Source organism: Trifolium pratense, linkage group LG3, assembly GCF_020283565.1.
Source record: "Trifolium pratense cultivar HEN17-A07 linkage group LG3, ARS_RC_1.1, whole genome shotgun sequence".
NCBI classification, from domain to species: domain Eukaryota; kingdom Viridiplantae; phylum Streptophyta; class Magnoliopsida; order Fabales; family Fabaceae; genus Trifolium; species Trifolium pratense.
The window spans coordinates 27,583,783-27,611,433 of record NC_060061.1 but is presented as its reverse complement, the minus strand read 5'-3'; the positions used below and the strand labels follow the sequence as shown (position 1 = coordinate 27,611,433).

Genomic DNA, 27,651 nt, shown 5'->3' with positions numbered 1-27,651 from the left:
CATCAAGATTGTCTGATCAATCAGACAGCCCAGATCATCCGAATCCATCAGATTCCAGCGCGTGCACCACACTGGATTACACCCTGGAGAGAGAAGAATCTACTTTTTAAAAGCAGGACACGTGTCGCTGTCTGATCGGCTGGGCGTGATTTTTTTCCATTTAATACTTTGAACTCAATTATTTCGTTGTAAATTAATTTTTTTTTTTATACCAAAATTCATAATTTTTTTTTCTCTACAAATAGAGACTTGGTTCGTTTGATTTGGACACAGAAAAAAAACGCAATTTTTCACTACCTTAATCTCATTTTTCACTACCTTACATCAACTCACTGAAACCATTCTACCAGCAAAATGGTTTCAGATTACAACTCTCTGAAACCATTGTACCAGATAAATGGTTTCAGAAGCAAACACAATTAATAAATTACTCACTGAAACCATTCTACCAGTAAAATGGTTTCAGAATACAACTATGTGCAACCATTCTACAAGCTAAATGGTTTCAGAAGCAAAGAACTAATAATCAACTTACTGAAACCATTCTACCAGCAAAATGGTTTCAGATTACAACTCTCTGAAACCATTGTACCAGATAAATGGTTTCAGAAGCAAACACAATTAATAAATTACTCATTGAAACCATTCTACCAGTAAAATGGTTTCAGAATACAACTATGTGCAACCATTCTACCAGTAAAATGGTTTCAGAAGCAAACATTAGTTTTTAATTACCGTTTTATCTCATTTAATTAACTAAAAATAGTTTCAGGTCTCCAAAAATTTCATAAAATATACCAAAAGTTCCAGAATATTATCTACTATTTTCCTGGTATAATGGTTTCAGTGAGTTGGTTGAGTGGTGCGTGTTAAATTACAACACACAAGTAACGTATTTAGTAGACAAAAAATGAGATTAAGGTAGTGAAAAATTGCATTTTTTTTCGGTGTCCAAATCAAACGAACCAAGTCTCTATTTGTAGAAAAAAAATATTATGAATTTTGGTATAAAAAAAAAAAAATTAATTTACAACGAAATAATTGAGTTCAAAGTATTAAATGAACAAAAATCACGTCCAGCCAACCATTGTGTGACACGTGTCATACTTTTAAAAAGCAAATTTTTCTCTCTCCAGGGTGTAATCCAGTGTGGCGCACGCGCTGGAATCTGATGGATCAGGATGATCTGGGCTGTCGGATTGATCAGACAGTCTTGATGAGATCAGATCTTGGCTGTCTGATGGAAATCAACGGTCTTTAACCATGGTCCTTCGGTACGCACGCGACACTGGATCCGCATCCATTGATGGGTATTTTGGTTAATTAATTAAAAAGAATGAGTATTTTGGTCCAATTGAAAAGGTGCACCTTGCTAACTTAGACCTAACTAGGGTCTAAGTTAGAAAACCCCTATATAATAATAACTAAAATAACCCTCTATACATTATTATTATATAACTATAATTCAGTAAATCTATAATCTATAATCTATAATATGAATAAAGCCAGACTTATTCCTCTTTCTCTTTCTTCAAAAATGTTGGCCTCTCAGCAACTCTATTCTCTCGTTCATTTGATCATTAATGTCATTATTTCATTTTCTCCTTATTAAAAGTCCAATCTTTTCCCCCTTATTTTCGGTGCAAAATTTAACGCTAAAATAAAAGTCATTTAGTTTCAATTTGTTCTTTCAATTTGACTCAAGAAGTTTACAAAAACCCTACTATTCTGCTTTCTCACTCCTTCTCTCGCCATTCTTCACATTGCAACGCCACAATACGCCTCGCCCTCACCCGAAAAGCTTCGACCACCACTGGCACCACACCACTCGCCTCTCACACCCGCCGCTACCTTTTCTCTCTCTTTGCTCGACCACACCACCTCTCTCTCTCTCTCTCTCTCTCTCTCTCTCTCTCTGTGTGTGTGTGTGTCTCTCTGCTCGGCGTATCAAATCAAAATCACCAGAAAAGCCAGTCTCCGCCACCACCACAAAAATTTTCTCTATCTCCTTCTCCCTTTTGTCTCCACTCTCTCTTCTCTATGATTTTGATTTGTTTATTTGATTGATTGATCGAATAAATACAGATAATAGATATACTCAATCCTTCTTATTGTGTTGTCATGTTGAGTTAGAAATTTTTGATTGATGATGTTGTTATATCGAGTTATAAAATTTTAATTGACAATGTTGTCATGTTAGAGTTAGAAAAATTTTCTCTGCATAATGTGGTTTAGTTTCTCTTTAACATGCTTTTCCTAATTTCTGGACAGAACACTGTTATACAATAATTAATTCATAATTAGTCTCTTCGCTCTAAGTATAATTAAGATGTGTATGCATGTTTTAATCAAATTGCGTGTTAATATTGATAAAATGGTTGGATAATTAATTGTTACGCTCTTAATGCTTGTGCTGTATCCGAGCTTGCGTATCGGCTCAGTTTATTTCTTTCTTTGTTTAGTTTATTAATTTATCTGAATAGTTGTTACAAGAAACTCACTCGCAGTTCGGTAATTATGACGTCTTTGATAATGTTTATTGCAACCAGGAAACACTGTAACAATGGATCCAAAATCAACAATTGTGGTTCCTGAAGATAGGCATGGACTCTATGCAATTGATGTTTTAGATCCTGACTTGGTATTCTTGATTTAAACTGAGTTGTGTGAACTGCATTGCTGATGGATGACAAATTGATTGGTCTAATTCTGTATCCATTTTGTGATTCAGGTAATTGAAAGTGAGGGTGTATATTATTTCCATGACATGATAGTTCAAATGCAGAAATGGGGGTATCAAGAGGGAAATACACTTTTTGGCTTTGGATGCTCTAAGCTATTTATGATATGTTTGTAACTCCATTGTAATAGTACAATTGTTCTTGCAAGTTTTTTATAAAGTGAATTTTCAACTGCATCGACTCTATTTCCCATTTAAGATGATAGGTGAATAGGAAGTTTTTTTTTTTGAAACAAGGTGAATAGGAAGTTTAGGAACATATAATTGTTAATAGTTGTAGTGGCAGCATATAAGTAGCATATGAAAGGAATGACACATTTAACTTCATTTTAATAGAATTACAAGTAGCTAAGTTTTAGTATTGAAAACTTGACCAAGTCTTAACATTAGTTTCAACACCAAACATGGCCATATAAGACTTCAGCACTTCTACTTCAATTTCAAGGGACACTAAAATAAAAGGAGTTGTTACTCATGGCGGTAAATGATTGAATGGTAGTTTATCCTGTTTTTTGTTTCTATTTTTCCACTTGATTATGATTGAATCTCATTATTAGGTGGATGTATGAATCTTGAAGTTACATACATAACAAGTCGTTAGATCAATGCCCTGCTACACATTAACTTATTCCTCCCATGATGCATGATAATTCCAATGTGAAAGAAAGAGATGTGGTACTAAGAAATAAATATGTGTGTAGTGGAAAACAATTCCAATGTGAAACTTTAGTATTAGGCATTATTAGCTAATAACTTTAAAGTCGTAATTGCAGTTTAAAGTAAAAATTTGATGTTTAAAGTATGAATTGAACATAAAGTTAACCAAGTACATTCTCCTTTGTATATCATTGTTAAATAGGTCTTGAGTTTTACACAAACATGATATGATATGATCATGACTCTTGAGCTGTAGGAACAAATATCTACCTATTGATAGTGTAGACTTCAAATTAACCTTGCATAGTTAGCTTATTCTATGTATTGTGTGATATTTCTAGAGCTGTCAAAATGGACTAGCCCGTATGGGCCGGCCTGCTAAGCCCGCTAAAACATAGGGGTTGGACTCGATAACTTTTGCATTATTTTTATTGGCTTGGAGGCTACTTTATGAGCTATTGATTGTTATGCTAGATGTGAAACTTCTACTTATAAGTTAAAAGACATTGCCTTTTATATGTTTGTCCATATTAGAAGGTTTTCAACACAATGAAAATAATTGGGGCAATTTCCAGTCTTCCAAAAAAGAATATGATGTCAATAGTACTTAGTTCAAACATCATTATTTTGTTAGTAGATACATTGATGAGAGTATTGATCATGTTTAAGCCAAACCTTAGGTTCAAGCAAAATGTGACTAGATTATAATTATATTTTTTAACATTGTGATGCTGCTGGCCGCCTTATACATTATACATGTAATTCATGGTAAGTTTAAGCCACATCCATTTAAGCATTTTACAGACCACACAAAGCAGAGTGTAGTTGAGGTTTGAATGCTATGAGCTGAGTCAAAATGATTTAAAGTAGTTTTATATTGCAAGTTTTCAATACTAATAATTTTAGAATAGAGAAATAATAGTAGTAGTAGTAATAATTACTCTGATCAACTAATGTCAATATTGCTAATGTATTAATGACATGCTTATATTATTTTAGGTACATCTCATTTGTGAGGCTGTGGATAATGGGCAGTGGAGTGCGATATGTTTTTGTTATGTAAAAAACAAGTAATGGCAACAAACCATTCATTCCTCAATCCATCGTCAGCGGCATCACTCCTTCAACCTACACAGTAACTTGAACATGATCGAAGGAATGTGCAGCTTCAGCCTATCCTTGGGTATTTAGCACATCTTACAATGTTTTTTTTTCCTTCTTTTTTTCGTTCTATTTGGTTGTGTTGACATTCATCATTTTGATTTATTTGTTGTTCAGGAAATAAACCTAAATTGAAAGAGCATATGCAATAATGTGTTGGTCATGCTGAGGAGATTAAAAAGCTTGCTAAAGTTCACACTCAGGTTTTTGAAGTAAAATAATTAATGGTTTTTTTATCATCATTTCTTCTTTCCTGATGTTTTATTTTTCATCATAGGAAGTCACTGATAACTTGATTTTGAAGTTGATAGAGGACTTAATAATATGATAATATCATTAGAGTGAAAAATCTAGCTGCGTCCTTCTCTCATAATATGATGATATTTGCCCTTCTCTGGCCTATGTCCACTTTGCAGCATCTCTGTCTTCAAGTCATTAATTTTTCCAAGTTTCATGGTCCTCGCCCTGTCAGACGGTACAAACGAGGGACAATCTTTTTGTTTTCATTTTGCTTTTACTGCAACTTTTTTGCTTGCTTCTTGCCACTGTAGTTTCGATTTATCTTTTTACAGGAATCGAGTTAAAGCTTATTTATATAGTTTACCATTGCTACGAAGGAAAAGAGTATGAAAAGGTATGTTTGCATCATATTCTTTTGTCCAAGTTTCTTTGGATTGCAATACACAACATTTGCAAAAATAATTATTGGTATGTTTATGCGGATAAATGATTTGGTTATGATTGACATATCTCTGAAAATCACATCATATTGACATGGTCATTAGTATAGGTTTGTCGGTAATATATTTAGTAGGATTACACCACATTTTGTTATGAAATACAAATGGAAAATAGGATTCCATCTGACAAATGGGAATATATACTAGCCTCTATTATTTTTCATTTCTTTCATACTTTAAGTTTTATCTTTTGTGGCAGATTTGGCTTCATTTATCAAGTATAAAAGATATATGAGTAAATATTCGTTGAATCCATTGTTGCATGATCCCCATAGGATCTACCTTTGATAACTTGAGAGTGTTGACCACTTGGTAAATAGTAGTTTCTTCCTCTTTTATATTTACTATGTTTTATGGTTCTATAAATGGAATGTTAATTTGATTGTGAATGAGGAAGCCACAAATAATGATCTTTGTTTAGTTTTATATTGGATATACTCTTCAATTTTTCTTTTTTACCTTTTGTTTTGATTTCAAGTATTTTTTATTCTGCATTCTGTTTTGATGTTATTATATTTGCATTTATGGTTCTTTATTACTTTTGATCAAATTATATGCATATGGTTCATAAATGAAGAAGACTACACTAGGTGTTGTTTTTTATCTCAATATGAAATCAATTGGTTGATTGCATGATAGTGTAATGACATAAGAAGTTACAAACTTGATATGGAAGACTCTGAGGTCCGCAAAAGGAATGAGTCACCAACTTAGTCACCTTAGATAAGAATCTAGAAAAAAATTCTGTTAGAATATGAGTCATTGTTTTATGCCTGTTATCTTAAGAAACATTCATATCATCTCATGTACACCTTATGAAAAATGGAACGAAGGGGTAAAATGTTGAAGAAATTAGTTAATGCTAGGACGAATCTTTAGTCTTTCAAGTTTCAACCACTATTTTTATGTGTCTAAGCTCAATTCTCATTCCCCTGCTTTTCAATGCATTCAGTTTACATCAAATAGTTTACATCAGTTTACATTAGATAATCTTTAGATGTATTTATGCAAATTCCATTTTATTATCCCTATCTAAAATGTTGTATGTCATCGATCTACATGTTTCCTTCGGGGTTTCCTTATATGCTTAACCCCCAAATTGTGGATGTTTGTCTTTGAACGAATATCTTATTAATATTAACTCATGTGGCAATGTGTCACTGCAAATGAATGAAGCAGAGAACAAGTACACAAAGTTATATTAATTCACGCATGCATATTAATAGCTATGAACTGATATGGAAGATTCAAAGGTATGATATTTCAAATGATAATGCTATTCATTGTCTGATGTGGCTCTTCTTTTTTCCGTTTTGAAGAATTTGCTCATATTTTGTCCATAACTCAATTTCAAATTTTCCTGTTATTATATCTTAAGTTTAATGCTGAGGACTGCCTATGATATTTTCCAAACTTCAAAAGACATTTTTATTAAGTTCTATTTTCTTTTAACATATTAAGTTCTCATTATATGCTTTGATGTTGTAGTTTCATGGTGAGGATATCCAACAGGTGTTAGTATATAGATTGATTACTATGACCCATTTACAGATGATTGGGTCTGATCAGTTTACTCTCTTGCAAAGTTCAAGTGATGCACTCTCTTTCACTCATTAATTCCAATTAATATTTGCATAAGGATCTCTACACAATTTAAAGAAATGACATCTGAAATATATTCTTATTAATTTATAGGATATGCCCCTGTTGTGTTGATAAAAATCCATATTTTTTTTTTCTTTCTTTTATCCACTATCGACTTGCAAACTTGAAGGTGGTGTAAATCTGAATATTTGAGTACCATTACTTTACCTTTTTCTTTCTTTGTTTTTTCCTTTTTCCAGTTTAATTATGCTTAAAAGGCCATTAACTCTATTGAGTACCATTACTTTATGTTTTTTTTATATCTCATTCTTTATTCATTTTCATATTCGTTATTTTACGGGACTTTCGGAACATATTTTTTCTGCAGTGATGTTGCTATTCAACCAACAACCACGATAAAAAAGGGCAATAACCATTCAGACCATGGATTCAAATTGTGGTCCACGTCCGCAATTGTGCCGCAATATTGCTGATGGTAGCCTTTACAGCTGCATCGCACTGCAATTGCAGCGTGATTTTCAATCCTGTGTGCGGCCACATCAAGAACTGCATCAGACGATTTCAACTATATTTGTTCAAATTTTCTCACAAAAATTCAAAATTTAGTACTCAAATTTCAATCAACTTTAGATCTAATAAAAAAATTTACATTTAACGGTTTCTCAATTTTGTATTTCTAGCACCTTTCAATTAGTATTTACGAAGTAAACTAAAATTGTGCTATATATGGTGAGGAAATAGTGTATTATCACACTGGTGCTACTTAGAGTAATTTGTGGAAATATAAAATTATTTCATACTGCTTAGTAATTTGTGCATTTGTTGAGAAGATATTTGTTTTACTTTGCGCGCCATAACAACGGCAATGACCACAATTGTAACTACCGCATCCGCAACTTCAATTTAAAACCATAATTTCAATTATATAGTATTTTCATTGAATATATATCAAGTGTATTTATGTTTAGTTTGAATAAGCATTCTTCTTATATAGTAATACTATTTTATAACTGATCAATATTTTTAAACCATAGAAGAAAATATAATCTTGCAGTGATTAATCATCGATCATTTAGTATTATTTTTAGAGCATATATATTATTAACAAGATTAACAAGATATCTTGAATAATTGATAATTAATTAATATACATATCATGTAAGTCCGTATCTAAAAATAATTTTTATTTTTATAGAGATAAAAAATTTCTTTAACTCTTTTATAAATATATTTTTACCCGTGCTTGGCACGGGTCCGGATACTAGTTACTTATTACTCAAAAAGAGTCAGAAAAGCAAACGCTGGTTCCCAATTCATGAAACCCTAAGAAATCATAACACAAATCATCACGCTCGTGTTAACATCCTTCGTCTTTGTTTGCTCCCTCTCAATCGTCCATTGACATTGTTCTCAATCGTTAATTTTTTTAAGGGTAATTTACTGATTTTTAATTATATATATTTTTTGGTAAGGAATTTTAATTATATATACGTATAGAGGTTAATTTTACCCTTTTTTTAATTATTAATTATTTTATTGTTTAATACTTTTAAAATATTTGATGTAAAAAATTAAAGATGTGGAAACGTTTTGTCAACATGGAAACTGTTACGTCACTAATGAGTTTGACACATCAGCAAAAATTTGACCAAATTGAGTTTGAGACTAAAATTCAGAAAAATCTAAAATAGGGGATCAAAAGTTCAGGTTTTTCAAAATAGGAATCTAAAAGTTGGCTTTTAAAATATGGGATCAAAAGTTCAAAGATCAAAAGTTCAGGTTTTTCAAAATAGAAAGATCAAAGGTGTATTAAAACCTTATTTTTTTTATGTACAATAAGCTGTGATCGAATCCAAAACTTATAACTTATTATGTAAATTTCTCACCGGTATAATAAACATAGTGACTTTATTTTATATTTTATTTTTACGCACATTGTACATCATCATCATAACATAACATAAAGGAAACCAACACAGTCACACGTACGTACACACTCTTCCTCTTTCGTCATGGCACCAAATTGGGGCTTTTCTGTCAAATTAGGGCACGCAATTTATTCTTGATTCATTCGTCGTCAATTGAGACTATATCCTCAAAATTCACAACCATCCACCCCCACCGGAGAAGATGTGATCCCAGTTCTTAGATCGATTTATTTGCAATTCTAAGTAACTATCATCATCATCATCATCATCTAATCAATTCAATTCAATTCAATCTGTTAGGGTTTTTTTTTGCCATGTCGTTGTCGGATCGGACCAAGGTGGTGGTGCGGCACTTGCCTCCTACCATCACCGAGGCATCTCTTTTGCCCCTAATCGACTCCGCCTTCGCCTCTCGCTACAACTGGCTCTCTTTCTATCCTGCCAAAATCAGGTACCTGCTTTCACTCTTCTTCTTCTTCTTCTTTTTTAATAATTAATAATTAATAATAATAATAATAATAATAATAATAATAATAATAATAATAATAATAATAATAATAATAATAATAATAATAATAATAATAATAATAATAATAATAATAATAATAATAATAATAATAATAATAATAATAATGCAATGCATTTTCAGCCAGAAGCATACCTCATATTCTAGAGCTTACATTGACTTCAAGAACCCTGATGATGTTATAGAGTTTGCTGAGTTCTTCAATGGACACGTCTTTGTCAATGAAAAGGGTAATTCTTCTTCTTCATCATCATCATTCTTCAATTCACACTGCCGCATTATTACAAATTTAATTCTTTCCTTCCCAGGAACACAGTTCAAAGTCAGTGTTGAATATGCTCCTTCGCAGCGTGTTCCAAAGCAGCAGTGCTCTAAAAAGGATGCCCGTGATGGAACCATATACAAAGGTAGGTACTTACTACCATTTACTCACTCATTCAAATAAATAATTACACTCAACATTTTCTACTTTTCACCAATATAATAATTATTATTTATTTACATGCTCAACATCTAGATCCCGAGTATCTCGAATTTCTTCAACAACTATCCAAACCTGTTGAGAATCTCCCTAGTGCTGAGATTCAGTTGGAGAAAAGGGAGGCCGAACGATCTGGTTCGTAACTTATCATTGCTTAAAATATGCACTAAACTTTACTTTTGCTATTTTTTTCTTCCAATACTTATGATTTTTCATTTTAGATATAAAAGATACACAGAATGAGTCCGTAGAGTACATTTTTTTATTTATTGGGTTTGGGTTTATGTCATTTAGCAGGTGCTGGGAAAGATATTCCTATAGTTACACCACTTATGGACTTTGTGCGCCAAAAAAGAGCTACCAAGGGACCACGGGTATTTTCGCTTATGATTTTGACATGTTAAACAAACTTATTCTGTTATTTGGTTTTCCATTGTCATTTTACATGCACTTCTAAGTATGTGTGTGTGTGTGTGTGTTTGTCTATTTGTGTGCACATGTGGAGATGAGGGTTGGTGCATTCGTTCTTAACAAGTCCCTCATAAATAACTTTTTTTTTCCTGTTATATCTATAAGCACCATCCTTGATTCCTTTCCTTGCTTACCTTGCAGAGATCACTGTCTAATGGAAAATTGAGCAGAAGAACTGTTACATCATCAAATGGAAGCTCTAGTTCTGCCCCGTCAAGACGCGGTTACACAAAGAAGAGAGTTTCCACCACAATGGTATTATGCATTTATACTTGTTGCTTTAAATACAATTCCTTCATCACGAGTTCACAAAGGAAAAAACTTTTTGATTACCATTGCAAATAATTAGTTCTTGTATTTTTTTATAGCTGGGATGGATGGATAATTTCTTTCCATTTAGCTGGGATGAGTAATTTCTCTCCATTTACTTGATTTTCCGATTGCATATTGCTTTGAATTGAAGGCTGGAAAAGATTTTCAATTTATGCCTCTTTGGAGAAATCAAGTACTAGAAGTCTAGAATTGAATGATATAAATTAATTTTTACCTGGTGTACAAGGTTATTTTGCTGAAGATAATTTTGTGATCCTTTGATTATACTCGAATAGTTCTAGTGTTAGAAAATCATAGATTTTATTTTATTACTCGTAGTATGATAGTTATGACAGATTTTATAAAAGGAAACGTGGGAAGAAGGATACAACTAATCATACCATTATAGGAATGTTTCCTTATTCGGTGAGGGAAGGGAAAATAGATCTGGATCCGATTGATTAAATAGGAGAATGTTCTCTGCCATTGTTTTTATGCATGATTTGAGTGGTGAATTTTACCCTAGGAGAGTTAAGGCCTCTCGAAGTGCCTCCTTTATCATTTACAGCTTATTTCCTTACATTTTAGTCTTCTGTTTGTATTGTGAGCTAGATCCCACATGAACTCTAGCTATTTCCAGCAATAAGAATTTCTATTCACTATTATATTCTACTGTTTTATTTTATTGATCAATGTTTAATCGTAATCGAGATCGAGTCCTATCAATTGGTATCCAGAGCTTTGGTTACAACCCAAAATCCAATCACCGAATGGAGAAACGTGTTGATGCGTTAGAACAAAGGATGAGCAAAGCTGAAGTTGCAGTTGAGCAGCTTCGTCAATTGGTTCTGGAACAACAATCACGACCGCCACCAGTCACGGTGGAGCAGATTCGCGAGCTCATTCTAGAACAACGGGATCGTTGTAAACGTCGTCGGGGGCGACCACGGGAAAGGGTGCACCACTATGACGAAGAAGAGGAATGGAGCGATAATAGCACGTGGTCGTGGGACTCACGATCTCAACCACCGCAAACTGATGGTGGTAACGATATATTCTACGACCGCAAAGAAGAAATTCACCTCAACAAATCTGAGTTTCAGCCGAAAACAGAAGTGAATGTATCTGAAACTGGTGTGAAGGTTGCGACAGAAAAGATGAGTGTGATGCAGAAAACAGAGCAAGTGGTTGCTCTGGAACCACCGACCAAGCCACCACCAAAACTGTCGGGACTGCTATCAGAACAACCATCGGACACGTTAGAGCCGCCATACTGCGACTCAGTTGCTACGGTTCCACCGCAAGCAAAATCACCGGATCCGAATCTGCTCATCGTGGTTGGAGTAATTCACAAAACGTGGAACCCAGGGATTTCGGTACATCCACGATCAGAGGAATCACTGTGGAAGGAGATAATGGACGAATCACCATGGAAACAACCATTGAGAAACCCGACTCAGCTGAAGGAGAGTTTACGAAGGAGGCATGTGGATGGTTCTCATATCACAATCATACCACCACCCAAGCCACCGGACGACGAATTGCCACCAACCGCCATCGGGACGCCGTTAGTTGAGACTGCCGTCGTCGAAGACTTTCCTTGGTTGAAGGAATTTGCGAATCTGAGGAGAGGCCAAGGGGCAAAGTCGGAAATATGCAAGTTGGGCATATTCCTAAAATCAAGGGGCCAGATGTACAAATCTTTGCAGTCCATTTTGCACAGTAGTAGCATCTTGTTACACGTGTTCTCAGCAGGTCAGCACACATCCCATCTTCTCTCCCATGTGCCACTTAGTGGACACCCTTTATCATCTGTTATGTGTCATGGTTACAAATTGCAAGGAGACTTTGGTCAATTTTTTAACCTTGTGGGTCAGACTCAAGATAATTTTTGTTTGAATTTGAAGAAAGTAGTAATATGGGTTGGCATAAAGTTACTGGGCTTTAAAAACAATCGGGCCATAAGGAAGGATGATGGGAATTTGAAGCTTAGAAGGAAGGATTACTTTTCAACTCCACATCCTGGAAAAAAATTGTTTTCTTCTAGAGAACAATTATCTAAAATAAATGCAGAGGAAACTTCTTTATTATTCAAGTTCATGGCAAAGGTTAGTAACCTTGATCATTTTTCAAAACCTCAATTAGCAGCTACTAAGAAAAATTACAATTTTATGATAAATCCCACCAATGGTCCATGTGAACTATCAACTAATGCTTTGATGAGTCATGGTGCTCTCATAATTTTTGAGGAATTAGTGGAAAGGTCCCCGAACACTGAAACATTACTGAGAGGTGAGAAAGTACTTATGTTCATTAATAAGGAGAGTAGAGAAAGGATCATGAATAGGAGAAATTTTTTCCATGTAGCTCTTGCATCAAAAAATAGAAGAATGGAAATTATGAAGCTTGACTTAGACTGGCCTGTGGTTATTATGTTAAGTTTTGTAACTGGTTTGGCTTACTGTGAAGATAAAAACATTGAGATGGAGGCAAACCTAGCAACAGATGCACTTTTCAGCGTACCTTCATATATTCAAGACATTGCAGCAAGGGTTCTAACATCTCTTGGCTTTAACTTTGATAATTCTTATTTGATTCGTGAAGGGGAATGTAGTTTTCTTTCCACCAGTATGGAATCAACAGAGCAACTATATGTGACAACAACAAGCTTGAGAGATGAATTGGATGTTTCCTTCTCTTATTTACCTAAAATTATATCAAGTTACAATAACATGATTTTTTGTGAGGAGGATACAGTAAATGACTATGGGGTTGTCAAGTTATGGGGAAATGCAGACAAAGCAATATTTGATGTTTTAAATGAGTTTTCTCTCATTACTATATTCAATATATTTGATATATTGGAAGATGTTTTTGTGAGTGCTTTGATTGAGATGAATTGGAAGTGTGGGCATGATTCATGGATACACAAGGTCTTGGTTCCATTTATGACAGTTTCGTATGACCTTCACTTTATGAAGGAAATGATAGCAGTGTACAAAAGGAATGGAGACTATAAGTTTGGTTTTGAAATGGTGTCCAACTACACAATAGTTTTGATCAGACCATGGGACCCAGGGAAAGTCAATGCTTTTATGGCTAAAGTTACTTGTTTGAATGAAGTTTGTCGACTGGATGATGAGCCTGAAGAAGCCATGGTAATTAGAAGGAATGAACAAGGGGAGGTTGAGGTTTTAGTAAAAGGGAGGAGACTACATACCTTTCAGAATTCATGGGAACCGGTAGTTGAAGAGCACAAAGAGTTCTCAGGATTCCTCCTTGAGGACAAGGAGAATTTTGAAGGGGGAGGTATTGATAGTTATGACAGATTTTATAAAAGGAAACGTGGGAAGAAGGATACAACTAATCATACCATTATAGGAATGTTTCCTTATTCGGTGAGGGAAGGGAAAATAGATCTGGATCCGATTGATTAAATAGGAGAATGTTCTCTGCCATTGTTTTTATGCATGATTTGAGTGGTGAATTTTACCCTAGGAGAGTTAAGGCCTCTCGAAGTGCCTCCTTTATCATTTACAGCTTATTTCCTTACATTTTAGTCTTCTGTTTGTATTGTGAGCTAGATCCCACATGAACTCTAGCTATTTCCAGCAATAAGAATTTCTATTCACTATTATATTCTACTGTTTTATTTTATTGATCAATGTTTAATCGTAATCGAGATCGAGTCCTATCATAGTAGGATTAGGAAGTAGCCATAGGTCCAAGCAATTTTTTTTTTTGCAGAGGAAAGTCAGAGAGACGTAATTAATTACCAATAGAATGTTTTTCACTCAACTTTTAGAATAATGGAAACAGCACTATTTGAAACTTTTCTTTCACAATTGTTTGCACATATACATATATGAAGTAACAACACTTGGTTCTTACTCTTTTGTGTTTAACTTTTGCTTTTATGGTGAACAGTATGTTGCACGGGACCCAGGGAAAAGTTCTACTGTAAAAGACAAATCAACTTATATTTTGGTTCCCAGGCAAGGTGATCAAAATCTTTCAAATAAATCTTCAAATATAGCTTCTTCAGATGGAAACCAAACTTTTGATGAGAATGGTGAGGTTGATTTTTTGTTCAACTTTTCACGTGCAATTTTTTTCTGTTTTCTTTGGGTTTTATTTTGTGGTTTGTAATCAACATTTTATTAATGTAACTTCCGATATTAATGTCTCTCCTTCTGGCGTTACCTCCCTTTGACATTGTTTAGATGTGGCTCCTTGCATTCTCAGATAATTCTGATATGTTGAGTATTCGATTATTGAAGTAATTACCCGTTTTTGTATCAGTTATGGAATTTTCTTACAACCTTGTCCATCGTTTCAGGAATTGCTGGAAGTAATAATGTTGGGAAGAAGAAAGTACTACTTCTTAAAGGGAAAGAAAGAGAAATAATCACCGTAAGCTTCTGATTGTTATTCTTCATAATTCTGTTCTATTTACGTGTGGCATATGCTGTAGAAGAATTGACATAAATTGCAGAATACGTCCTTTCTTTTTGAAGGTCAACATGTACCAATAGACAGCCTGATTTAGGCTGAATGTCAAGTTGTTGACTGTTCTTATTCTGATTGGAAGCAATTTGAATTGATTGCTTTCTTATAACTAAAAATAATTCCACCCTCCTCTCTTGTGGCTTTTTCACTTATATAAGTTTCATTTTGATGGGGTCATTTTTAATAGACATGCAAATTTCAGCTAATCCTTGAATTGTTGTAATAATAAGTGGAATTGCTGATAAACTCAGATTCTAATTTCATCTTACTCCTGTTAAGAATGTTAACCAGAGATCAACGGTTTAATATGTTTCTGATTAGTCTCGCGTACACATCAATGATTAAATATGAAGGTCGACGAGCTTTACAAAGCCACTAGTAAAAATGTGAACTGAAGATATAGTGATACAAGTGATTTGATAGGTAAAATGATACTATACCAAGGTGACTGTCAGGATTTGTTTTCTATAATCTGATGCCTTATGGCTGCATGATATATGAAAAATGGTGAATCAGTAATTCATTATCAATTTGGGTATGGAATGTGTTTTAGTTTATTGCTAGTGCCTAGTTTCCTTGGTGGATTCATTCGTTAGATTCATGTTTTTATTACAGTTATTTTACAGTCTATTTTACTTTTGTTTGTTTCTTATATCGCAGGTATCTGATTCAGATAACATGTCGCAACATCATAGCATAACATCTTCAACTAAAACAATTCTTAGTTCTACAGCTCTGAAACAGAATCAGCAGCATGAAGGTAGTGGAAGGATTATCAAAAACATACTCACAAACAATGATTTTCGACAAAGTCAGTCTTCCAGGAGCCACTCTGAGCGGCAGATCCAAACATCTAATTTAGAAAAAGAAAAACAAACCACTCGCCCAGTTCATGTGCAATTGATTTTGAAGGGCACTGATGGTGCGCCAGAGAATAGGATTACTGTGCATGGTTTACATGTTTCTGGTGAGAGACAGGAGAGGCGTTTTAGACATAAGGATAGACCTGACCGTAGTGTTTGGACAAGTCGTTCCAATGGAGGTGATGAATCTTTATCATCCTTAGCTTCTTCACAAGTAGATCCTTTAGAAGGTACATGCTTTAGTTTCACCTGTGGCATCAATTTGGCAATTGTTGATTATTCCTTTGACAAATTAATGTACAAAATATTATCATTTTGTTCTTCACAAGTTGAAATTTTTATTATATTTGTATGCAAAACAGGAGGTCATGCAGAGTTGAAACGCGACGCACAAAGTGCAAGAAATGGGGAGGTAAAATCTCTTGGAAGTCTCCGTGCCAGTCATTCATCAGAAAATGGTTGGTTTCTGGCTTTGGGAAGCAGGATCTAAATATTTTTATGCTTACATTCAGGTTTTATAACATTTTCTTAAATTTCATTGCTCATGATTATTTAGGTTTCAGTAGGCATTTTGGTCGCCGTGGACCAATACATGGGGTGAAGGATGTTGATGGCTATTCAATTTCGAGTGAAGGAAATCATCCTAGAAAATCTAGTTCCTCAGCTTACGGTTCTAATGAGGTACCTGAATTTGATTTATGCATTGTAACACTGCATATTCTTTTCTGTTTCATTAAATGATCAATCTCTTTAAACTGCAGAAACAAGTTTGGGTCCAAAAAGCTAGTTCTGGGACCTAGAGTATTTAGATTGGTGAGACACATTTCTTTCATCAGGCCTATAATTTCATAGCTTAGAATGACGCTTGTTTTGTTGATGAATTAATATTAAAACTTAGATGATTGATATTCTTTATGACCTTTTTTAATTTCTCTTTGCGTGGCATCAACATTTTAGGATATATTTATGACTTCGTATCACTCTAGATCCAGTTATCATTGCTTTTTTTTTTGTTCCTTACTATCACAAACAATTTTCTCTATAATGTTAATGTTAGTTCTTTTGAAAAAAAAATTAACTGTTAAATGTGATTTCCCTTAATTTTAATGAAGATATGGATGATATACTTTTGGCACGACATTGTTTAATAGTGTTTCAATAATTGCATTATGTTTATCAAGTCAATATCGAAAATCTCTGTTTCATTCACATGCACATGTAAATGTTGGGTTGATTTATTTTCCACTTTGTGTCGAAGTTAATGATTTTCCCTTGCAGTGCTAAGCTTGGTGACATACAATTTTGGAGCATGCATACATTTGCTAGGATTCTGTCTCTTTTTGGTTGACAGATTCTTATAAGTGAAGGAGTTGGTGTGGTTTAAAAAATTCTTTTACAATACACGGGAGGAAAAAGTACTGTAATGCACTTGATTTGGCTTAAAATATCTGGACATGACTTCATTGAAGATGGCTCCGAGTAAAAAGAGAAATGAAAGCAGTGGAATAACATTGCCCGGTGTCTCATTTTCAAGTTACCTGTTTGAAGAATAATGGATAGATTTGCATAGCCTGACAAGTTGTCTGGCTTTATATCTTAAGTAGTTTTAGTGTAAATATTTCTTCAACATATACAATCCCTTATTAGCCAAGGGTATTGGCATCCTTAGTTTCAACATATACAATCCTTTATTTTAGCTGTTTGCCAAATACAAGTCAGGGTTTGCTAATGATTTTATTCCTAGGTAATTTTTTGATTACATGGATGATGTAGCAGACTCGTGTCTTCGGTTTGTTGACAGTGAAGTTACTTGTAGATCTGAAATTGCCTTAGATGGCAACATGGTGTGCTACTATAAAAGAGTTTTGGGGAATTATTAGTGTGGATTTTGGTTTTCTATAAAATATCAATCAATGTATAGTATGGTGTTTGCATATCTGAGCATAGCAAAATTTTATATAATGTTGCCGGTTTCCAAAATATCAATGTAATTGATACTACTAAGTTAACCAATTTGTCCTCGTCAATTTTATTAACATTTCTTTTTTTGGTTACAATAACATTTCAAATTTTCTACCTTTACATGTAATTTAACATAAGAAGAATAAGAATAAGAAAAATACGCATTAAAATAGGGACAAAAACAATAAAAGATAAGGCTTAAATGCACTTTTGGTTCCTCTATTTTTAAAAAAATGAAGTTTTGGTTCTCCAATTTTAAAAATCAGTTTTTTAGTCCCCCTATTTTTTTAATTTTTTTTTAGTTTTGATTCCCTATCCTATTTTGCGGGTTAATTTTGTTGATGTGGCCTTGTAACTAATGATGTGACAACATTCATGTGGACAAATTTAATATCCATGTCATTATTATATATTTTTAAATTCAATAAAACTTTATTTATAAAATATTTTAATTATTAGAATTATATATTCAACTGAAATAATAATTGTTAAATCTTATAAAATATGAAATTTGAAACCCTAATTATCAAACCTTCAACTACTAGAATTTTATTCACCGTCGGAGAGAATCATTCCTTATGGATTTCATCAATCCTATGGTTTCCGTTCAAACTCAACAATTTTTGGATTTTTAAAAACGAAAAGAAATTAGAGATGATTTTGTATTTCAATAGAAATTACTCATACTCTTTAAACTATCTATGACTTTGGATGAGTTTGAATGAAAACTCATAAATTGTATAGAATAAGAAGAATATACATAATAACAGCAACAAAAACAATAGAAAGGTTGTATAGAATAAGAAGAATATACATAAAAATAGGAATCAATCTAGTAAAAAAATTGGGTAAATATTTGTTATTGATAATTATAATTTATTATCTAATAAGGAGCACTCAATTGCATAATTTAAAGAATGCTTCTATCTTCTTCATAACTTACAAAAACCCTTTAAAACCTTAAGAGAATCAATTGAAGTTGCTTAGTAAAAGTTGTCCATAAAAACTAAAGTCATTCATAAAATCTAAATTCACCATTTATCAAAACAATAAAATATACTTTCTCCAGTCTCATATGTGAGGCCGGAGAGAGTATATATTTTTCTATATCCTAGCTGATTTACATAATTTTACTTTGGTAAATTTACACATTTGCGTATTTACATCGATGCATTTTAAGCAATTGTATAAGAAAATAATAGCAAAATTTACTCAAAAAAAAAACAATAATAGTAAAAAGAAGTATTGTACGGTTAGAAAAGAAAAAAGTTTGAATGGTGTTTGGTTTGTCGCTTCCACTTGTGCACCTAAAAAATTGAAATGAAAATCTCAAAACAAAATCTCATAAATTATAGATCTCAACATTGATGTCGGTAAGTTATCTTCTTCATTTTCCCCTGCAATTTAATGTATTTTTTAATCTCGATATGTACAATTTATTATTATTATGTATAAAAAATAATCAACTCAACTAGGATATCAAAAGTTATATTTTTGGGTACCACCCACCAATGCATGTAATTTCATTTTGATTTTTGTTTTTATAAGTGTGTACCTATTTCATGATTGTGCATTATTGGATTCTTGTAGATATTAGCAACCATGGATTTACCAACAATTGACGTAGACCTTGAAGTACCTAAGAAGATTGAAGATGAGAAAGAGGGAGGTCCTTTGTTCCATTGCAGTCTTTGTGATACAGAAGTAATTCACAAGTTGGCTCAAATGTTCCTTCCAGGATTAGCCTCAGCTTGTGTCGATAACACAACAGGAGGTCTTTTCAAGACCCCTGGTTCAGTTGCTGTTGATTTGAGAAGGGAAATGATTGATTATCTAACCTTAAGAACCGAATCTTTTGTTGCTGAGTCTGTTATCTTGGAAGGTGGTGAGGCATCCGACCATCCTTTCGACATCATTTCCAATCTCGTTGACGACTTTGCAAGTTCAAAGAGAAATTTTTTTAGTCGTGTTTCGGTATGGTTGTTGAGCGAAAAGAGAGAAGATAAAATTGATGATTTCATCCAAGAGATAGACATGAACGGTTTTTGGACGCTTGATAGAAGAGAAATAGTTGCAGAAACTTTGCTAAAAAATGTTGACTTTCATAATTCATTTCATTGCACTATGAGTTTTAGTTCTTCTCAAGACCTTGCCGATCATGTTTTTACTTGTAATTTTAGACCCGTGGTTTGCCAAAATCAAGGATGCAATACTAAATTTTGTGCAAGTCATTTGGAAAAACATGATTCAATATGCCCTTTCAAGATAATTTCATGTGAACAAAAGTGTTCAAATAACAGTATTATGAGACGGGATATGGATAGACATTGTATAACTGTTTGTCCAATGAAGCTGGTAAATTGTCCTTTTCACGCAGTGGGTTGTCGGTCGGCTGTTGCACAGTGTATGATTGAAAAGCATTGTTTGGATGACTTACGATCTCATGTGTGGCACTTGCTTAAAGGTATCTACAAGGAAGCATTTGGGGATGATCTTCAACGACGAGTCAACCAAATTGTACAGGTCAGTCAGTGTATGTATGTTAAGATTAATTAAAGACTTTTTTTCTTTATTGCCTATAGTTCTAAATGCAAACATGACATTGATAATGTCTTGGTTCATACATTCATTTTTCATATTGAGTTGAAGTTTCACTCAAAACATATTGTAGATGAATTGATGAAATATGGATATTCATATTTTCCATTGTTCATTTCAAATTATACATTAATAGACTTACATTAATTCATTTTTGGTTTACATGATGATCACACATAATCTACCATACAACATACTCTCAATGGTATCAATATGATTAGTCTACGTTTTATTAATTTCATGTGATGATGTATTAGAATGTGAATTTAAAAATTATGTCTCATTTTTTCAAAGCCTTGCTGCTTATAACATGTACAAGTCTTCATATGCATTAATGCACGTGATAGGTTTTAGAAAGGGACTAGAGCTAATATATTCCAACATCTATTTCAAACTACAATGCAACTTTATTTTGGATTAGTTAAAAATAAAATAAAATACAATCATCCATAAGTTGTGGCCTCATACACACTCCTCCTTGAGAAAACATAATAATGCAAAAAAAAACGTTAATCGGTAACTTAGTTCTTGGTTATTAAACGTTTATGTGGTCATTGTCTCCTCTCCTATATATCCGATAAAAATATAAGAAAATGTGACTGTGAGTATAAGGAATAAAGTTGGTATGTATAGTTGTTGTCACGTTAAATCATCTTTTGATGAAGATATGAAACTAGAGTTTATTACCGTCTCTACAATTTACTACGTTTTGTTTGTTTATTTGTGAAAATGAATATTCAAACGTCTAGTTTTTTTTTATAGGCATTACCAAGCAACCAATTATCTAAAGCTCGGGATATTCGATCTTTGAAGTTCATTGTCAAGGATGTTGAAGCTAAGCTAGGGCCTTTTGAGGTCAGTGTTGAGCAAAAAAAGAATACAGATACCACAAAAGATGAAAATGACAACAATACAAATATTGACAGTGAACGAAGCACACATGCTTCAGATACGGTTATTTCACCCTCATCAAATAAAGCTGAAGTTAATGATGTCTCAACTATGCAAATTCCAGAGAATGTTGGCAAGAGTGAAGAAATTGAACATAGTAACATTGAAATCAAGGACAATGAAGAAATGATACCAACTTCAAATGACAAGAGTGAAGAAAATATTAATATTGAAATCAAGGGCAATGGAGAAACAATGCAAACTTCAAATGGCAAGAGTGGAGAAATTGAACATAGTAACATTGAAACCAAGGGCAATGAAGAAATGATACAAACTTCAAATGGCAAGAGTGAGGATATTGAACATAGTAACATTGAAACCAAGAACAATGAAGAAATGATACAAACTTCAAATACTGCAAAGTTACCTAGTGAAGCTGAAGCCGAAGTTGGCCTTGTGAGGGAAGACATTACAGAGAATTATAACGATGTTGTCGCTAGTGAATTAAAATTCGAGGGCAATGAAGAGAATACTCGTAAAAGTATAGAAAAATCGGCAAAAGAAATCAGTGCCACAAATGAGGACCGCGTAAATAATAATAGCATAACAAACAAATCTATTGAAAATGATAACTTTGAAGATAGTGACAATGTACAAAGCATTCAGAACTCAACAATGGAAATTGCAGGCAATGTAGATAATAATGTCAAGAACAGATATACTGCAGAAGATGATAACTTAAAATAGATCACAAACTTCAAAAGTGTGAAGTATATGAGATAAAGTTGCATTGTAACAAAAACAACACAAAATAATATCACAACATAGACATATATATTTTCAAACCACTTCATCATAGAAAATCGAAGATTGAAAACAAACTTCAAATAATGTCATTCTCTTTAACAAGCATAAAAAGTTTTCAACTTTAAAAGTAATGTACACAATGTTTCATTTCTTGGTGTTAAACTTTAATTTCATTCATATCTCTTTATCCGCATTTTTTATACTTCTTTTTGATATGAGTGGATATTGTTGTGAGCCATTTTTGTTAAGACCATTATTATTTCCACACTGATTAGTTAGCCAATAAGATATATTTTGCAAACAAACATTTGGTAAGAGTGTTTATCTACTTTAAAACGGGGAACTCTTTGATTTTTGTTGTGTGTGTGTGTATATATATATATATATATATATATATATATATATATATATATATATATATATATATATATATATATATAATGATAAAAAGATGTTGTGTCAAAGGAGTTGTTTCTTATTCTTGCTCAAGAGTGAACGCTTTCATGTATGTCTATATCTATAATCTATATCTATAATCTATCTATAATCTATAATCTATAATATACATAAAAGATCATGGATTGGGAAACCCTAATGCAAAACCCTAATTCATTGGCCAATCCATGCTTAACACCTTTGTATCATGTCCTATTGTTTCTTGCCACCACATGCTTCTATCCATCCAATTATCATGCTCCACATGCCTAACTACAAAATTTGTATGCTTATCCAAGCAATTGACATTCACAAAGTCAACTATGACATTCATGGATTGTACATGCATAGAGGTTTCTTGGAAATTGCATTCACAAAGTCAACTATGACATTATGCCACTACTTATTTCACTTCCTTCATAATGTCAGCTATCACATTATGTAATGATTGTTCTTCCAATCTTTTTATTGGCTGCATGTTCTTCTACATCAATTCATTCATCCATACAAAGCTTCACTTGACAAGTGTTCTCTTATGGTGGGGATAGCTTATCCAAAGGAGGTATATATTTCACTTTTTCCAAATTTTCTTCATTTATCAAATTCTTTCTCTCTCTTCTCTCTTCTCTCTCATGCGCTCTCTCACTCTCTTCTCTCTGATTCCGGCAGCCACCGCCGGCCACCGCCACCGCCGACCACCGCCACCGCCACCGGAAAACCCCAAATCAAACCCAATTCAACTCACCCAAAAACCTCTTTCACGCAAAACTTCTTCTTCCTCTCAGATGGGCCGAAAATCATCAACCCTAACCCCCAAATTTCAATTCCTCAAATTTTGTTTGAAATTGTCGATGAAATTGGGTATTTGGATGTCAATAAACTCAGGTTACTGAATTAATCTCATCTCTCTTCCATTTTCTTTATTCGCTGAATTGCTCCATCTTTATCACTCTTCAATTTTTTTTTTTTAAAATTTTTTGTTTTGGGTTATCAAACTGATTTCAGGATCTCTACAGAGAAGGAAATTCTATCATGGGCTCTGAAGGTTCACAAATTCGGGTTTGGTTTGGTAAGTTTTATGAACGTTGAATATTTCACTTTTCCCCTTCTGAGTTAGGTTTGATTTCAGTTTTTTGTGAATATTCTTGACAACATGAAATTTTTTGGGTTTTACCTCTTTTTAGTTCCTGTTTTTTGAGTTTATTTTATTTATATGTTGATTTTGGAAAAGAGGTTTTTGTAAAGATTGTTTATGACAGGGATGACAAAGATTGTTACCATTATTGAATTCTCTTTGATGAAAGTAATATTCTTGAGAATTAGCTTTGAAAATGTTTTCACAGATTAAAAGGACACAAATTTCAATTCAAAAAGATTGGCTTTTCTGACTTTTTTCTATATTCATTTTCATCCATTTTTAAAACTTAAAATGTTCATTATTGGGGTTTATTGCATCATGATGATTTTGTTGTTTCTTTAAATGCAGAGATTTTGTTGATTTCGAAAGTTGGATCCTTTACTGCTCGAAAAAGTCAGACAAACAGTGTAAGAGCTTAATTGTTTTGCTAATGATAATTATTTTATTGGATCTGCGGAAGCTGTTGTTTGGGAGTCATCTTTTGTTGTCCGATACCTCTTTAATTTAACATTTTTGTTTTGTTTGTGGTATCTTGTATTGCTGCTGCATATGTTGATGCTAATTGTCTTTCTGCGTGTTAGGCCGAATAATGAGCAAGCGCCGTTCAGGTGAAAAGCTTGTCTTCTATGACCTGCATAGTGGTGGCGTCAAGGTCCAGGTTATGGCTGATGCAAGGTACACTACGCTGCTATTTAGACATTCACTGCCATTATAGGGAAAATACAGATTAAGCAGTAGCATTAAGTTGCTTCTGTTGCTTTATTAAAAATCGCAATTTTTATCTTCTTTTGTAGTCCCTACATTACCTTTTCTTTTTATTCCTCGAAACTAAAACAAGTTATATATCTCTGATATGCAGAAACTCTGACTTGGATGAGGTTGAATTTGGCAAATTTCATTCTAATGTGAAGCAAGGCGACATTGTTGGTGTCACTGGATTTCTAGGTTTGAGATGTTACTATGTTTTAGTTGCTTAAGTTGTAGTTTGTTATATATGTGCTTGATCTTAGCTCAATCTCTAATGACGGTACTTAAACCATGTGTTTTTGTTTACATTTTAAGCCGGTTATTTATTCCCTTGTCCAATTGTCCAGGGAAAAGTAAGAAAGGAGAGCTTAGTATTTTCCCCAATACTTTTATAGTGTTGTCTCATTGTCTGCACTCGATGCCCAACCGAAAGCCTCTTGCTGCTGCTCGCAAAAAAGCTGCTGCTGCTGCTCGCAATAAAGCAAATTTGACGGTGAAGGGAAATTCATGGGTACATAAAAGATCTGTGTTCTACTATGCAATGGAAAGTGGGAAGGAGTTGTGGAAGAAGAATGCTTAGGAGGGAGAAATAAGAGTAAAGAAAGAAGAGTATCGAAGGGTTTTAAGTGAGCCACGTAATTCGCTGTGAGTTTCACGAATTGTCTTTCGCTATAATAAGCATTTCCGTTATTTTTTAACTAATTTTTTGTAGTTTGATGTGCCCTAAATTTTTTAATTGAAGCTTACTTTCCTCACAAATGTGATTTAATGATAATATAATAATAATTGTATAATTATAAGTTTGAAAGGTTCTTATAGTATATTGTTGATTTAGATGATAATTTGGCTTAAATCTGATTGCAGGTTATAGCTATTAATGGACAATTTCTAGGACCTTTGATCAATGTTACAACCAATAACCATCTAACTTTGTTTCAATATAAATAGTACAATATTCTTAGATGCAAATGGCCAGAGACACGTAAAATCATGCTTCGGAAGAGGAAATTATCAAAACCATTTTCTTTAGTGCCATATGTCTGGTATTATATGTTATACTTATAGGTAATGTAAAGATCTTATATATTTATTTCTTGAGTGGTAAAATTTAAGTTGTGCTAGGAACACTTAAATGTGTTTATGTAATTGTTTCTGATTTGAGACAAACCATTCACTTGTCAGTTCTACATATATGAAACTTCATGTTTTTTGAATAAATTTAAAATCCACTTGAATGAGAAATATGAGCATATTATGTGTTGTTCTATTCAATACTTTTTGGTCATGTGTTCAGGATGAGTCGCTACTCATATGGTACTCTGACAAGGAAGAAAAACAAATTAAGCTCAGTACTGTTTCAAAGATCATTCCTGGGCAGCGAACTGTAAGTTTGTAAGAACCCCGGACACAGTTTTTTAGGCTAATACTATTTGCCTTTATTGTATAATGATCCTTGGTTCTATTTTTCCCCATTAGCTTACTACTCCGTACTCATTATTTTGATTTGTTATAATCATCCAGGCAACATTTCAGCGGTATCCTCGACCTGAAAAGGAGTATCAGTCATTTTCTCTTATATACAACAATGATAGGTCCTTTATTGAATATTGTCTTAATTTTTTGTTCACTCATGGTCATCGTGGTAAAAAGCTAAGTCTGTCAGTTTTTAAATTGTGCACGAGTTAGATAGTAGATTTTGCAACTTTTAAGCTTCATGATCTAACTCCACTACTAATCTATCTATAGATTAGCAAGGACAAAGAAGAAGCTGAGATCTGGTTTGCCGGTCTAAGAGCATTAGTTACCCGAGGTAACTATCGCAAGTGGCGATTCGAACCAAGACCTGAAAGTCTGTGTTCTGATAGTCCAAAGTCTAGCAGAAGATCCACTCCATCATTTCCACCATTTGTCTGTGACAATAACTTAATCTTCTTTTGTTTCATACAGCTCACATAAACTATTATACATTGAAATGTTACTATATTTTCACTCTTTATTTTTTAAAAAACAGGATCCTGGAGATATTGACAGAGTTTCTTTTCAAAATTCTTCGCCAAATAAATGGGTAAAGGCTTTCTCTGAAATAATTTCATACACTGCACCTAGCAAGAGCTCCAGTCAAGCCGAATCAATTACCAATTCCTCTATTTCCTCCTCCGGGTCTGTGGATAACTTGAGCAATCGAAATTCTGCATCTGAGGCAATTCGAATCAGTTTATCCAGTGTTGTAAGTTCATCCAGCCAGGGTTCTTGTCATGAAGATATTGATGCTTTAGGAGATGTTTTTATTTGGGGAGAAGGTATCAATGATGGAATTCTTGGTGGTGGCCTGCATAGGGTTGGAAACTTATCTATTTCAGAGATGGATGCATTCCTTCCCAAGGCACTGGAATCAAAAGTGGTTCTAGATGTTCATAGTATTGGTTGTGGCTATAAACATGCTGCATATTATATCCACTTCACTATTTTGATTATTTTCATTTACATTTGTTGTATTTTTTAGTGTATGTGCAGTGAGTGTGCAAAAGCTTATAGAGATCAAGATAAACAATGGTGACGACCAATGCCTTGAAGCCAAGCTGAATTAAGTGCATAGTTTTATTTTTTATGTTTTATTCACTTTATGTAAATTGCAGTCAATAATTTGTTTATAGCTCATATGTATTGTTATTGTAATCAATAGAAAAATAGATTCTATGTCGTTGTCTTGTTGCTGAATGTTACTCCTGCTCATTTAAATTGTATAGATGGAAAGTTTGTTCCTTATGTGGTCGTGACACAATTCTTTGCGGTCACACCATGATTTGAATTGTTTGGAGTTGTGTTGTCTTCTTTGGTTCACATGTATGAATTCATGGTTTATTATGTGAATATTGATGGTAGTGTCATGTTTTATTTTGATAGTAATGTTGAATGGTTAAACTATGTACTTGGTTAAACTTTTGCAAGATGGCTTTTGATAGTAGTGTCATATTTTATTTTCATAGTAATGTTGAATGGATATGATGTGTGATGTTCCCATAATACCTTCTATCATGGTTAAGCTATGTGCGTCCTCTTGCACATTTTATTGTTGATTT

General features: G+C 33.3%; 3 protein-coding genes and 1 long non-coding RNA gene across 16 annotated transcripts; all 4 read left to right on the top strand.

Annotated features, from left to right (window-relative positions):
- The first annotated feature begins 1,644 nt into the window (after positions 1-1,644).
- Positions 1,645-7,713, top strand: LOC123913606. 6 transcript variants are annotated; one of them, XR_006811660.1, is made up of 6 exons: positions 1,645-2,731; positions 4,397-4,580; positions 4,676-4,761; positions 4,975-5,033; positions 5,131-5,610; positions 6,478-7,198. It is a non-coding gene; the product is annotated as an uncharacterized LOC123913606 (long non-coding RNA). The 6 variants fall into 6 exon arrangements; XR_006811661.1 differs by having other exon boundaries at positions 6,787-7,194; XR_006811658.1 differs by having other exon boundaries at positions 4,676-5,033; positions 5,131-5,192; positions 5,498-7,713.
- A 1,082-nt stretch (positions 7,714-8,795) lies between these two features.
- LOC123913604 (regulator of nonsense transcripts UPF3-like) lies at positions 8,796-17,929 on the top strand. 8 transcript variants are annotated; one of them, XM_045964399.1, is made up of 13 exons: positions 8,796-9,282; positions 9,481-9,587; positions 9,666-9,764; positions 9,875-9,973; positions 10,136-10,212; positions 10,451-10,564; positions 14,549-14,693; positions 14,961-15,034; positions 15,791-16,223; positions 16,356-16,451; positions 16,550-16,674; positions 16,755-16,806; positions 17,272-17,929. In XM_045964399.1, exons 1-12 carry the CDS (start codon positions 9,146-9,148, stop codon positions 16,791-16,793), a joined length of 1,545 nt encoding a protein of 514 aa, XP_045820355.1. In that variant the 5' UTR covers positions 8,796-9,145; the 3' UTR covers positions 16,794-16,806; positions 17,272-17,929. The 8 variants fall into 8 exon arrangements, 7 of the variants coding, with proteins under 7 accessions (XP_045820355.1, XP_045820354.1, XP_045820351.1 ...); XM_045964398.1 differs by having other exon boundaries at positions 8,826-9,282; positions 10,133-10,212; XM_045964401.1 differs by having other exon boundaries at positions 8,843-9,282; positions 14,549-14,621.
- Positions 17,930-19,557: 1,628 nt separating this feature from the next.
- LOC123914883 lies at positions 19,558-22,191 on the top strand. Its single transcript, XM_045966046.1, has 2 exons — positions 19,558-20,472; positions 21,316-22,191. The coding sequence occupies exons 1-2, from the start codon at positions 19,558-19,560 to the stop codon at positions 22,189-22,191; spliced, it is 1,791 nt and encodes a 596-aa protein (XP_045822002.1).
- A 2,222-nt stretch (positions 22,192-24,413) lies between these two features.
- Positions 24,414-27,442, top strand: LOC123914882 (PH, RCC1 and FYVE domains-containing protein 1-like). The gene is made up of 7 exons (XM_045966045.1): positions 24,414-24,499; positions 24,684-24,769; positions 24,919-25,082; positions 25,866-25,955; positions 26,093-26,233; positions 26,318-26,479; positions 26,583-27,442. The coding sequence occupies exons 1-7, from the start codon at positions 24,414-24,416 to the stop codon at positions 27,072-27,074; spliced, it is 1,221 nt and encodes a 406-aa protein (XP_045822001.1). The 3' UTR covers positions 27,075-27,442.
- Positions 27,443-27,651: the final 209 nt, after the last annotated feature.

Bases quoted from the DNA above. Each gene is read 5' to 3' on its own strand.
- LOC123914883 (XM_045966046.1), top strand. From the start codon at position 19,558: ATGGATTTACCAACAATTGACGTAGACCTTGAAGTACCTAAGAAGATT. The intron at 20,473-21,315 runs GTACAGGTCAGT...TTTTTTTTATAG, and splicing joins AACGACGAGTCAACCAAATT to GCATTACCAAGCAACCAATT.
- LOC123914882 (XM_045966045.1), top strand. From the start codon at position 24,414: ATGAGCAAGCGCCGTTCAGGTGAAAAGCTTGTCTTCTATGACCTGCAT. The intron at 25,083-25,865 runs GTACATAAAAGA...TCATGTGTTCAG, and splicing joins CGGTGAAGGGAAATTCATGG to GATGAGTCGCTACTCATATG. The intron at 25,956-26,092 runs GTAAGTTTGTAA...ATAATCATCCAG, and splicing joins TCATTCCTGGGCAGCGAACT to GCAACATTTCAGCGGTATCC.
- LOC123913604 (XM_045964395.1), top strand. From the start codon at position 9,146: ATGTCGTTGTCGGATCGGACCAAGGTGGTGGTGCGGCACTTGCCTCCT. The intron at 9,283-9,480 runs GTACCTGCTTTC...ATGCATTTTCAG, and splicing joins TTCTATCCTGCCAAAATCAG to CCAGAAGCATACCTCATATT. The intron at 16,675-16,754 runs GTACCTGAATTT...TTTAAACTGCAG, and splicing joins CAGCTTACGGTTCTAATGAG to AAACAAGTTTGGGTCCAAAA.